We start from the raw sequence: 14,365 nt of genomic DNA, 5'->3' as shown, positions 1-14,365 counted from the left end.
AGATTATTATAAGTTAGAGGTAAAATTATGTGGGAGGAGCAAAACTTTTAATATATTATCTTATATTAAAATATACTATTTTTACTATGCAATAAAATATTTTATTTATTTTTTATTTATTTTTTAAATTTAAGTAGGCTCCAAGCCCAGTTTGGAGACCAACACAAGATCTGAACTCACAACTGTGAGATCAAGACCTGAGCTGAATCTAAGAGTCAGACACTTAACCAATTGAGCCACCAGGTGCCTTGTGATAAAACAAGATTTTAAAAAGTTGTTGCCTAAAACATAAAAGTGAACAGGCATGTAGCAGTAGAAAAAATGACAATACTGAATACATTAGGAAGAGAAAATAATACAATGCTTATTTAATTCAGTTTTGAAATATACTATCTTCATCAAGAAATTTTAATATTAAACACAAATTTAATAGGTAGATGGCATCCCAGGATTTGATATATTGTTTCCCTAATAAATATGGTCTGTTTTTTATCCAAAATTTTAGAAAAAGTTTCTGTATTATATTATGAACCTCAAAGTAGACACTTCACATATTTACAACACAAAATGAAAACCTGTATAAAATAATTTATGATATAACTTTTTCAATACTTTGAAGATATTATTTTTCTTTCTGTTTTATTCCAATGTTGTTTAAAAGCCTACTGTCATTCCTTTTTAAGTGATCTGTCTTTTCTCTCTGGCTACTTTTAAGATCTTCTCTTTTATTTTGGTTTTGAAGTTTCACTTTAATGTATTCAGCCATGAATTTATTTTATTTATCCTTCTCAATTTATACTGTACCTCCAGGAAATGTGGTTTCATGTTTTTTCAGCAGTTTGGTAAATTTACAGCCATTACCTCTGTAATCATTGCCTTTCTTCCATTCTCTTCTTTTGGGGCTTTGATGTAATGTAGTTTGGACCTTCTCATTTCTTTCTTCATACCTCGTATTTTTCCCATGTTTATATAACAATATCTATCTATGTAATGATCCAATATGAGGTAATTTTCTCAGAACCATATTTCAGGATGCTAATTCTTCTGCTGGTCTAATCTGCTGTTTCATCTGTTCACAGATTTAAAAATTTTAACTTGTATTTTCTCATTGCTGAGAGTCCTATTTTCTCCCAAATTGCTCATTCAAAAATAATGTTTTTATCTTTGTGTATCTTTGTTTTTTTGAAGATTTCATCATAGGTATTTTAAGCATACATCCTGGTTTGTCAGGGATAGCTGGATATACTTCTTTTGCGCCTGCATCCTGTTTGGTTTAGCATTAGTCCTAAACAAAAGTTCCTTAGTATGAAAAATGAATGATAATGGTCACCAAATTCTGGGCTGTGCTATATTTTGTATTTGACAGTTCTATAGTTGTCAAATTTTTCAGTCCCCCTACTGATTAATGGTTTTGCTGATATTCATCTGTTGGAGTATAGCTTACCTAAAGCAGGGAAAATTTCCTTTGGTGAAAATTTATTTCTGCTTCTACCTTTAACTACAGGGTATCTTTAAGTACTGACTGGGTCCACTTTAGCCTCCCAGACTTAGGGAATCCCAGGCTGAATTTCACATATTGTTGTTTGTCCAAGCCTAAGTGTCTCACCAATAGTGTAGCCATAGCCATCTGTCCCTCAGAGTCTCTCCTCTGTCTCCAAAGTCCCAGTTTCCTATGGTTCTGGCTCCTGCTCCATCTGCTTTGACTTCCAACTCATGGTATGTTTGGGGGGAAAGATAGAGTATATGTCCTTTTACATGGTATGCCTCACAGATTATTTCCTTTTAAACTGGATCAAATTTTTCTACAGTGGGAAGGTTTTTCAAAGTACTAAAACAATAATTTTTCCAGGCTGTACCTTTTTTGTAAACTTTTTTATTCCCTATAAAATTAATGTCTTTTATAACATTACACTGAACTTTTTGATACATTGAAGATTGCCCTACAGAAAAATGGTAGCAATTTTTACTCCGAACAATGGTCTTTTCACCCAAACCTTGCCACTTTCAGGCAATCTCTGTTTTAAGTAGATATTTAACTGATGTGTACAAAGCAATACAATATTTTTGAATTTTACATTTCTTTTTTATTTTTAATTAATTAATTAATTAATTAATTAATTAATTTGACAGAGAGAGAGACAGCCAGCGAGAGAGGGAACACAAGCAGGGGGAGTGGGAGAGGAAGAAGCAGGCTCCCAGTGGAGGAGCCTGAAGTGGGGCTCGATCCCATAACGCCGGGATCACGCTCTGAGCCGAAGGCAGATGCTTAACCGCTGTGCCACCCAGGCGCCCCTGAATTTTACATTTCTTACCAATTACAATGAGCACATATTTAAAAGCAATTTACTTCTTTCCCACTGCGAACTGCCTGATTGTATCTTTTGCCTGCTATTCTATATTGGTGGCTATGTTCTTCCTGTTGAATTATTAAGAAATTTCTATGTACTAAAAATATTAAAACTTTGGCAGTTCAATCTCTTGCAAATATTAATTTTTAACATTTAACATTTGTAACAATTTTTGCTTAGTTGGCATTTCCACTAAGAGGTTTCCAGTGCTTAACGAAACAAAGTTCTATCAATACTTGTATTATATTTTCTGTGTTTTATGTCTCATCTAGAAAGGTTTCTCTTACCTGAAGATCATAAAAATTACTTAATTTTTAAATCATAAACTTATAGTTTTTAATGTTTAAATACATAATCATCTATAGTTTAAGTTGCATGATCAAGCTCCACCAAAATGGATAGCCAATTTTCTCAACATCCTTTATTGACTGACCGTTCTTTCCTTGAATTTCTTAAAATGTCACATTTATAATATGTTAAACTCCAATTTTATCCATAGTTATGTTAATGAAATATCATTTGGTGTCATTTATCTCTGACTTTATTTTCCTGTAACATACCAAATACTTTAATCACTGTGCCTTATATTACGTCTTACATTTGATTAAGGCCCTCTCATTGTTTTACTTAAATAAATCACTAGCTATTTTCATAATTTGTTCTTTTAAAATTATGTTTAGAAATCAACTTGGTATATTCCCCCCAAAATCCACTGGGAATTATATCACATTCATCAATCCACTTAAGGTAAACTGACAATTTCACAAAACTATTTGCTTTTAAGAACATGACATAACTTCCTAATCATTCAAGCTATATTTTATGTCCTTTAATAAAGTTTTCTTTATTCAGGTCTGGCAAATTCCTTTAGTTTATTCTTGAGTATTATAAAATTTACTTTTTCTGATATTGCAAATGAGATCTTTTTCTGTTACTTTTTTTTTAGAGAGAGAGAGCATGCATGAGCTGAGAGAGAGAGGTAGAGTGCATGAACCAGGGTTTGGGAGGGCGAGGGGCAGAAGGAGGGCAGGAGAGAGAGAATCGTAAGCAGGCTCCACACACAACACAGAGCCTGATGCTGGGTCAATCTCATGACCCTGAGATCATGACCTGAGCCGAAATAAAGAGTCACATGCTTAACCAACTAAGCCACCCATGAGTCCCCCCTGCTGTTACTTTTTCTAATGGCTCTTTCTAACTTAAGTAAATTAGTATATAGATATAATTAGTATATAGATATAGTAAAATGCTCTTTATTTAGCACCATGCTGAACTCCTCTTGATTCTAATACTTTTTCAATGGATTCTTTTGGGTTTTCTAGGTGAATAATCATATCTATCAAGGGTTTACAACTTTAAAAAAATTCATGTTAGAGATGTTCATCTTCAAAAACATTGATAGGTAGTGTTCTGTTATCAAAAGCTAATTGCACTCATTTTCTGGGTCACAAAGAGCCAACTATCTTAACCACTGTCTCAGCAATAAATACATCTTTGAAGTGACGCTATTGCCTGGTAACTATGGGAAACTTTCTGACTCACTGCCTTTATTCTCTCTAGGGATATATACACAAACAAAAGTAAAATGCAGTAATCTGCCGACCTAGAAATAACAACTGGGAACTCTGTTAACTCCTCAGACAGTTTCTTTCTCATTTATATGGATACAATATTTTAAGTCCTTTTTTCCTTTCCTCTCTCAACTCTTGCTTTTTGGTGTACACACGAACACACACACTTTTTGTCTCATTTTTATTCCTGAGCTGAAAACGACCTTATTCATGACTAAATGTACAAATTTAATGAAAAATAAAAATAAAATAAAAATAGTGAAAATACAAAACAACAGAAAAAAAGTGACAAATTTTAAATTAAAATGAAAACAAATAAAAAGCTAATACCATTAGTCTAAACTTGTCCTAGACTGCAGCCAACATCCTTACAGATTCTCCATGAAGATTTTCATCAATTTATTAATTCTCAACTAATGATATATGTTTTTCTACAAGTTCAAACACTACAGATAAATTTGGATGTTATTTTGAATTCAATTTTAATTGCTAACATTGAATTCTATTATTTTTCTTTACTGTACAGATTTTGTATTTCAGTAACACACATAGGCTTTTGAAGGTTGGCTCAGAAAACTACCATCTGCAAATTTCATACCAAGTTAGTAAAAAAGTGCTACTAATTTTACCCTCAGAAAGTCATCTGTTTCCTTCTACCCTTGTCTGCCCTTAGGTACTTAGCATCTTTTGTTTGAATATTTCAGTAACCTCCTGATTAACGTTAATAGCTAAGTTTATTTCCATTCAACCCATCCTCTATTCTGCTGCCAAAGGTCTCACTACATTCATTGCTGTTTAACATCTTTCAAAAAAATCTTTATTTTCTACTAGAAAAAACCCAATGTCTTTTATACGACACAGAGAGGGTCCATCATTTGGCCTTACCTACCTCCAGGCTCTCTCTTGCCAGTTCCCCTTCAAAACCCATTCAGCAGCCAGACTGACCTATTGGCAGACTTAGGATTTCAGCAATTGTTTCTTTACAGTAGATTAATATATATTGGCATATTCAGAGAATGGATTACTATATGGTAATGATAATGAACAAACACCTACATGCAACAAATCAATTTTACAAACATAATGTTGAGCAAAAGAATCCAGACACAACAGATTACACAGTATAAGATTTCATTTGTATAGTTTACTAAAAAAACAAAAATAATCAATGATGCTAAAAGTCAAAACTGTAATACTCTTGAGGGATGGGCTGTTACTGAAGGGACACAAGAGGGGGGCACAATCAGGGATGCTCTTAATCTGGTTTCTTGATCTGCATGCTGGTCACACAGGTATGTTCATTTTTTGAAAATCCATTAAGCTGTAACTATGCTATTTGTGTGCTTTTTGTAAACTTAAAATAAAAGGTAAACAACAATAATAAGAAGAAGAACAACATTAACTTTTTATCTATCAAACAGTTAAGATTCAAATGATAGTGAATGTTCAGTTCCATAAACTGAGAGTATGAATACATAAATATGTACATATGTTCTAGAGGGCATTTTGGCAATATGTATTATGAGACTTAATTTTTAATCAGTTATTCTATTTTAAGGAAATATTTCTAAGTGATAATCAGAGATGTTTTTGGCAATTTATATAAAAAGAATGTTTATATTGGAAATAAGAAAGAGCCTAAATGGTTAAGACAGGGAATTTAGGGGTGCCGGGGTGGCTCAGTTGTTAAGCATCTGCCTTCAGCCCAGGGCGAGATCCCAGCGTTCTGGGATCTAGCCCGGAGCCCCGCATCAGGCTCCTCCGCTGGGGGCCTGCTTCTTCCTCTCCCACTCCCCCTGCTTGTGTTCCCTCTCTCACTGTCTCTCTCTCTCTGTCAAATAAATAAATAAATCTTAAAAAAAAAAAAAGACAGGGAACTTAAATTAATCATAGCTTGTTTATACTCTGTAGTGATTGACAATCCCCCCCCTTTTTTGGTAGAACAGCTATTAAATGGAAAAAAGCTTAATTTATCTAAAAAGGAGAGTGGTTAAAAAGCAAAGGCTGTGGAGTCAAGACTATGTAGTTAAAATTCTATTACCTTCTACTAGCTCTGTGATGTGGGTTAAGTTATTTCATGATTTAATCTTTCTTAAAACTAGTTTTCTTAAGTGGTACTCATGTAGGTTTGTTATTAGAATTAAATAAGATATTATATAAAGTGCTTATAATAATGCTAGGCACACAGTAAATAAACTATAAATTTTAGTAGATATGATAACAGTTGGGATGATGTTATTAAGAAACCCAAGATATAAACCTGTATATATGATGGTTACCCAATATGAAGACTAATCAATTAGCCCTAGGCAATAATTAGGTGTCAAGATTATTCATGATTTTTATTTACTTCATTTTGCTTCTTGTATTTCCCAAATTCTTTTTTGGAAAAAAAAAACAGTATGATCAGAAATCTATATTCAGAAAAAACACAGGTGTTGTTTTAATGTTATTAATAAAAGGCAAGATGAACATTTAAAAATCTTCACCTTTTCTTTCTCCTAAATGACCATATATTTTCTTTAATCTCATCTTTAATATTTTAAATATCGTGTCACAATAAAAATGTCACCACATTTTATGCTCTTACTGAACACTTATCACATGCAAAATACTATGTTATACTGTGTTCCTAAAATTCTAACACTAACTGGGAGGTATGGAAATTTGAAGACAAATTTTCTTATTAATAAAATAGAAGCTCTCTGCAGATGGTCTTAATTTTCATTTTTTAGTAACTCATCATAATGAGAAGGTATCTGAAAAGGCTTTTTACCTTTACCTCCTCACGAGATCAATTTTAATTTTAGCCAGAAGGCATTGAATTGAGAATGAGAAAATATAAATTTAACTTATAAGAGATGTTTTCTTTCAGAATATTTGCTTAAGATATCTACATTGGGATTATTACCTCTAACTGCAAAGTAAATCCATATCTACTATTATAGTATGGCTAGGAACAAACCAAAGAATAATTGATTCCTGAACATCTAAGATGTTTTTATACTGCTGACATGAATAGAACATAATCTCTATTTCTTCATAAAGATGAAATATTATAAGAAATCTAAAAAGTGTTCAGAGATAAATATAAAATGTTTGGGATGGTTTGTATTTCGTAAACTTTCAAATATCTAACTAGTGAACCTTTAAAGTACTGATTTTGATATTCATGAAATTAAACACTATTCAATATACATAAAGGATCTTTGTATCAAATAGTTGCCATAGATGAGGGAATGAACTTCTCTCAATGATCTTTCTCACTCCACTGGACCTCTATGCCAAAGGTGTAATACATTATTTTTGCCAGCAACATTGAACTATTTGATGGTGGGATAGCAAAGAGAAGAGAAAGAGATTGGGGGACATAGAGACTAGCTACTAGTGCCTGCTGTTGTCACTGTGTATATTCAAAATGGAAGGAGTAAAACTACTTCCCCAAAATGTTTATGTAAGGAAGTTGTATCTTCCTTTGTAAGTCCTGAATATGTCCCATTGTCTTCAGGAAAGAATGACAACTTGTTTGTTTGGGGTAGTTGCCTACAAAGAATCTCCTGATAGCAAGGGAATTTAGGGGATTTTCTTGTAATTAAATGTAAAAAAGATCTGAGTCCTAATGAGGGTGTGATAGGGAAACTGCCTTTTCAAGTTAACTTTCACAAAAAAGAAACACATTATATAACTTTATTTTCAGTTTAGCTTTCCTTAAAATAAAAACCGAATTTCAGAGATCACAAGAAAAGGAAAAGTATATTTATTACTAATAAATGAGTTTAATAAAATGTTACTTATATTTTCCTTTATCCCAGATCTTAAACCTTAAAATTTCTGTGTAATCTTTATTTTGCACTAAAAATGTTTTCCAGAATAAATAGTGATGCAAAATCTTTTAAAATTATTCACTTTTTTAAGAAAACAAGTTAAATCTGGATGTAATTTCTATTTTGGTGCTTCTCTCCTAACATGAAAACTTTGATCTTCCCTCAGCTGTGCTGATAAAATAACTTTAGTAGGACCTCAGGAGATGAAAGGAAAAAACAGGTTACTAAAACTTATCTTAGGTATAGCACTTTAAAGAGATTCCTTTAAAGCAATCATTGTGAATTAGTGAGCAACGGGAATGAAGCTTACTACTCTCAAGTTTGATGGCATCTATCAATATAGGGAGGACAAATTCCTAATTCAAATGGCTAATTAACTGAAGTCATAATAAAAACTAATGAATATGACTGAAACTTCTGACACCAGGAATTAAAATGAATTTTAGTTGCCAGTGAGAATAAATTAAATTCCCAAACATTTTCAATTGGTATATAGCTATATGCCCAAGAGGAGAATACCTCATTGTGCTTGCAATAACATTCAAGAAAAACCTCCTGAACATTAGTTATCAATTATTCTCTAGCCATTCTCTACTCTTCCAATATAAAATTAATAACACTGGGTTTAGATAATGCTGTTTATTAACAGCTACCAATGAAATCACTAACTGTTACCAAATGCTCCAGGTTTTAAAATTAAAGAGATCCTTATTGGCATTTAAACTACTACCAGAATCCTTCAGTTGTGATGAGACATTAAAATTATAGAAGACATTCTTATTCCTGAATCACTGAAGCTTAGAAGAAATGAAAGGATTTCCTTATATATAATTACTCTGCCTTGAACATTTTCTCTGAAGAACTAGGAGAAAATAACAACATTTTGAAATACTAGAAATGCATTTTTCTTGTTAAATGTCTTTTTCCCTCTTTTGGAATTTAAGCTCCTTGAGAACAAGGCCTTATGTTTGTGTTACATCCTCCTGACAAGCTACATAGCACAGAACAAGCCTTTTTAAAATAGGTTCTGAGAGAATTATTGGAAGTAATGACTTAACTTCTCTCCTATGCATATAGAATAGTACTAGTTTATGTACCACTCTTGGGCAAATTGAGAAGTCCCTCAAATCATTTTCTGTGTTTGATAGCTTAGATGAGAAACCTTGGCTGAGAAAACCCAGACAAAGTATGTAAAATCACCAAAAAATTGTAAACAGATGAAAACATTATCACTTAATGGACTGACAGTCTTCTTTCCTAAACCCATTTTTTAAAAGATTTTATTTATTTATGTGACAGAGAGACAGCCAGTGAGAGAGGGAAACACAAGCAGGGAGAGTGGGAGAGGAAGAAGCAGGCTCCCAGCGGAGGAGCCCGATGTGGGACTCGATCTCGGAATGCTGGGATCACGTCCTGAGCCGAAGGCAGACGCCCAATGACTGCGCTACCCAGGCGCCCCTAAACCCATTTTTATTGCATATTTAACTACCTCAGTTTTAAACTCCTTGAAGACAAAGACCAATCCTTCCCAACTTTTGTAACTCTTATAAGGTCTAGGACACTATGGTATAGAGTTCAATTTAACTCACATTGTGTTTTACCAGTGGATTAAAACACATACACATGCATACACACATTGCCTAAACCATATCTCCAACTTACTGAATCAGAATCTCCGGGGGTTAGGTCAAAGGAATCTTTTTAGAAAAATCTCTATAGGTAGAAAACTGGGTATCCAGAATTGAGTACCAGTGAATTTAAAATGAACTCCTGCTCCTATTGCTGGTTCCTCTAAACATAACCTAACGGCCTCATCTCAATCTCATTATCTTCATTTAAACCTTGCCTTTCAAATGCTTCTTTAAAAGTTGGTATATTTTTTTTATTCAATGTCCTTCAGAATCATTTTGCTGTCCTTCAAACATCAATCATCTGTCCAATTTCATTCTCCCTTTCTTTCTTAGAATGTAAGGTCTCCCAAATCTCACTTGGTCTTCTGTGTCTTCCTAAAAGTTTATAATTTCTTCTGCTCCTAATACAATATCTTGGACTTAACCGTCTTTCATGTTACTTAATAATTCTCCTGAGGTCTTTAATTTCCTCTTAGATAAGAATATTAAAAGCTATGGAGTTTACTTCTAAGTAAATACCCAAAGAATGGAAAGAAAAACAGACCCTTGCACACCAATGCTAATGGCAGCATTATTCAAAATAGCCAAACGATGGAATCAACTTAAGTGTTGTCTATCATCAGACGAATAGATAAACAAATTGTAGTATATACATAAATGGAATATTAGTCTTAAAAAGGAAGGAAATTCTGATATATGCTACCACATGGATGAACCTTGAAAATACTATGTTAAGTGAAATAAGTCAAATACAGAAGGACAAAAATTGTATGATTCTACTAATATGGGGCAAATCTTAGAATAGGCAAATTCTGAGATAGATACTAAAACAGAGGTTACCAGGGGGTGGTGGAAAGAGGAATGGGGGAATTACTGTTTAATGGGTACAGAGTTTCTGTTTTGCATGATGAAAAAATTCTGGAAACAGTGGTAATGGTTGTACAAAATGTACTAATGCCACTGAATTGTACACTTACAACAGTAAATTTTATATTAGGTGTATTTTGCCACAAAAAAAAAAAGCTACTGAAATGATTTTCTTGACTTTCCTACAGCAGCCTTTTTCTTCATACGAATTTTACCTCTGTTGTTAAAGGAAAAGGAAAAAAATGTCCATACCCTTTTTCTATATTCCCTAAATCTATCACTCTCTTTTTAGCTTTTTCTTTTTCTATTTCATTTTTCATAAAAATAAAATAAAATTTAATATGGATACTCAGAATTTTCCACACTTCAAGCACAATGATGTTGTGGATACATACACACAAAGAACACTTCAAATCTACACAAACACACACACACGCACACACACACGCACTTTCATACACACATACATACCCCACTTTCAATCTCCTTAGACTCTTGAAATTGTAAGTTTCACCAAAATTCTTCTCCACTTCTTGTTTGATCTTGTTTTTCATTTAAATATAAGTAAATAAGACAACAAGCTTCAACCAAATAATTTTGTATTCCAAGTTCTTTTTAGATGTCAAGTACTTAGCAAATAATGGGAAAATGTCAATTTAAAGTTTACCCACACACAAGAAAATATAGTCTAAAAGGAGGGAAAGATAAATACTTCAAAGGGATCTCTAAAGAACTGATATTACATAAATTATGGGGTGGCTGGGAAATGATATTTTCAAAGGAAAAATGGAGCAGGTGGAAAGCTACTTTAATCTAATCACAAAGAACTATAGCTAAATGTATTATTTTTTGAGATGATACTTTAAGTTTTAAAAAATTCTTCCAGTCTTACTAAAAAGGATAAAATTAATAGGAGTAACTCATCTTCATGAAACCCTGGAACTTTGAAAATAAATTAGGAAATAATATATGGAAAATCACTGAAAGATCCCATATACAAGAAACAAAAGTACATAATATATGATATGAAAGGTCAACTGAAGCAAAGATGATATATTATTTGAAAAAAAATCTCTTGCTAAATAAAGGGAAGAACGTGGAGTTGTATAAAAAAACAGAAAGGATGGGTGATAGTTTAAAAGTCAGTTTACAAGTAAACTGGACTGGACTATTAAATAGTGAAGCATTTTCCTATTTCTAAGATATGTTTGGACAATACGTAGGCAACACTTTTCTTGGAAATAAATCTAATTAGGGTTACAAGACAACAGAGGAACAATGCCAGTGATTTACCAGATGCAGAAAAGTATAAAGGAGGCAATAGGAGCCGATCAGCAAGTTGCAAAGCTGAGTACAGAGGAGATGAATGCAATGTCCCAAGTTAATTAATGGAGCAGCCATGTGTAGCAAATAGGTAAAGGAGACAGTAGTCAAGCAAACTCAGTTAGCAGTCCAACTTAGTGGCATAAGACAAGTGGAGATAGGTAGCAGAAGTGCTAAACAATATGAACCTACTTATAATATTACAGGCATAGATTAGGCAGGGCAAGATCAAGCAAGCAGATGGCATAGCACTTGGAAGGCCATGATACAGAATGGTAGGAGAGCAGATAAACAGTGCTGGGTAGTCTAAAATGCTAAAATTGCAGATGGATATGGCAGTATCAGGCCATTTGTTGATAGACAAAGTACCAGTAAGTGAAGAATGCAAATCATTCAGCAGATGCGTAAAGTGGGGCAAAAAGTAGAGGCAAAACTCAAAGGCAGTCAAAGCAGTAAGACAGAACAGCAGAAAAGCAATGATAGATCATCAGAAGCAGTTGTGTAGGGTAGGAAAAAGCTGTCAGCAGGGGAACAAAAACACCATTCAGGAAAAGATGAAATCGAGAATAAAGGTCTCCTGAATTGGGTTTCTTCCATCTAGGAAACAGTCATCAATAAACTGCATATGTGAATCCACAAGAGAATAGCACACAAATGGAAATAGCAGATGAATCTGAACTCTATTGCCCAGGGATACAGAATGATCCTAGAACATAGATACGTAACAATCCACAAGGAAATTAAATGGATAGGAAAAATGGGTCCAAGCATTCTTTATGATGATTAAAAAAAAAAAAAAGAAACCAAAAAAACCAAAACACTATAAAGTATTAATCTGGAAATGATTGGCTGGGATTGAAGTCTTCGCTTACCCCTTTCTGGAGCCCACAAAATGGGAATGTTGGGAATTTCTGCAGCAGAAAAACAGAAGAGAAAAGGGATTTCTGACTCCCGGTTTGAGGAAAGCAGGTCAAATTTAGGGCTGTATGAACTGGTTCAGGGAAATAAGAACCAGCCTGAACCTTCTCCATTCCTCAGAATCAAGCAATTTCTGAGATTTGGGAAAGGTTTAGGAAGCCCTCACCCCATCATTTCCCACAACCTCCCCTTTCACACTTACCTCCAGTGCAAACAGTTTCCAGCAAGGAGGTACTTGGGAAAATTCACTCCCATGTTTATACCATGGCAAAATTTGAGGATGGCCAACTAATGGTACTTCCTGTGTAGGTCAGGTTTCTGATTCAGTGGGATCCCTGCTATTTGTGAGTGAGCAGAGGGGACAGGTTACTAGAAACTACCTACCTCTTTGAAAGTGGATGAGGAAAAAAAAACAAGGGCAGAAATACCAATAAATAAATAGTAATACTAGTAAATACCTTGGTGATCTCATCAATCGTCATGGATTTTAATTCCATTAAGATGCTGATGACTTTAACAAAAGTATCTCCAGCCTTCACTTCTGAACTCCAGATGCATCTAACTGCTAAATTAACATCTCCACTTGGATATTTAAAAGTAGTTCGTTTCCATGACCAAATTAAAACTGATCTTCCTCGTCAAACCTACCGTTCCCACAGTCTTCTCCATTTCAGTAAATGGCAACTCCATCTTTCCAATTGCCCAAGTCAAAATCCTGGGTCTTATACTTGACTTCTCTCTTTCTCTTATTTCATCTCTTACCTCTATCTTCAAAACATATAAATAATGTATTTCTCACTACCTTCACCTCTATCATTGGTCTAAGTCACTATCATTTTTCACCTGGATTATTTCAATAGCCTCTTAAATTGTTTCCCTATTAAAATCTAAGTCAAATCATGTAATGCCTCTGCTCAAAACTCTCCATTATACTAAGGGTGACATACAGGTTCTACATGATCCATGGCTTGCTCCCTTTCCTCCTTTATGCCTTTGCTCAAATGTCACCTTATCATACAGCCTTCCTTGATGGCCTTTTAAAAATTACAATTCTGCTTTCTGCCCGCACTATCTATTACTTTCCTGGTTTATTTTTATCCACAGTACTTATCACCATCTCTAATACTATACATTTTACTTGTTTAACTTATATTTGTCACCCACTAAAATGTAAATTTCATAAAGGCAGGGACTTTTGACTTCTTTGTTTGTTGCTATATCCACGGCATCTTGAACAATGCCTGGCATATATACAGCAGGCACTCAAGATATATTTGAGGGGCGCCTGGGTGGCACAGCGGTTGAGCGTCTGCCTTTGGCTCAGGGCGTGATCCCGGCGTTATGGGATCGAGCCCCACGTCAGGCTCCTCTGCTGTGAGCCTGCTTCTTCCTCTCCCACTCCCCCTGCTTGTGTTCCCTCTCTCGCTGGCTGTCTCTATCTCTGTCGAATAAATAAATAAAATCTTTAAAAAAAAAAAAAAGATATATTTGAATCTATGAAATGTTAATTTCTTGTGGTGCATCACCTTTCTCTGTCTTAAATTCTCAGAGCATTCTTCTGAAAGCTCACATGCTATGAGCCTTTGGTTAACAGAGGAGATACTAGTACACTATAAGGTAGGAATATTCTAAAATAGGAGTTGGCAAATCATAGCCAAGGGGACAAAACCTGTCTGCAGCCTTTTTTTGCATCACCTTCAATCTAAGAGAGATCTTTAAATTTTTAAATGATTAAAAAAACCAAGAGAAGAATAATATTTCATGATGTGAAAATTATATGAAATCCAATTTCAGTATCCATATATAAATTTATATTGGGGCACATGAGGCTCATTCATTTATATCATCTTACGTTGGCTTGTGCCACAGGGCTGGCAGAGTTG

The 14,365-nt window shown here is 34.0% G+C and overlaps 1 protein-coding gene across 14 annotated transcripts in view; it reads right to left on the bottom strand.

Annotated features, from left to right (window-relative positions):
• GPHN (gephyrin) overlaps positions 1-14,365 on the bottom strand; it is a 609,565-nt gene that overhangs the window by 300,124 nt on the left and 295,076 nt on the right. For 8 of the 14 annotated variants that reach the window (XR_004620093.1, XM_034642048.1, XM_034642043.1 and 5 more), the window contains exon 5: positions 12,437-12,475. The exons of the other annotated variants lie outside the window; for them this stretch is intronic. Coding sequence is in view for 7 of the 8 variants with exons in the window: in XM_034642048.1 (XP_034497939.1) it covers positions 12,437-12,475 (39 nt within the window). In the remaining variant the exon portion in view is untranslated. The remainder of the gene's footprint in view (positions 1-12,436; positions 12,476-14,365) is intronic. 14 annotated transcript variants of the gene reach the window in all.

Source organism: Ailuropoda melanoleuca, chromosome 14 (genome assembly GCF_002007445.2).
Source record: "Ailuropoda melanoleuca isolate Jingjing chromosome 14, ASM200744v2, whole genome shotgun sequence".
NCBI lineage: Eukaryota > Metazoa > Chordata > Mammalia > Carnivora > Ursidae > Ailuropoda > Ailuropoda melanoleuca.
Note: the sequence above shows the minus strand (reverse complement) of the source record. Positions and strands in the feature narration are given on the sequence as shown.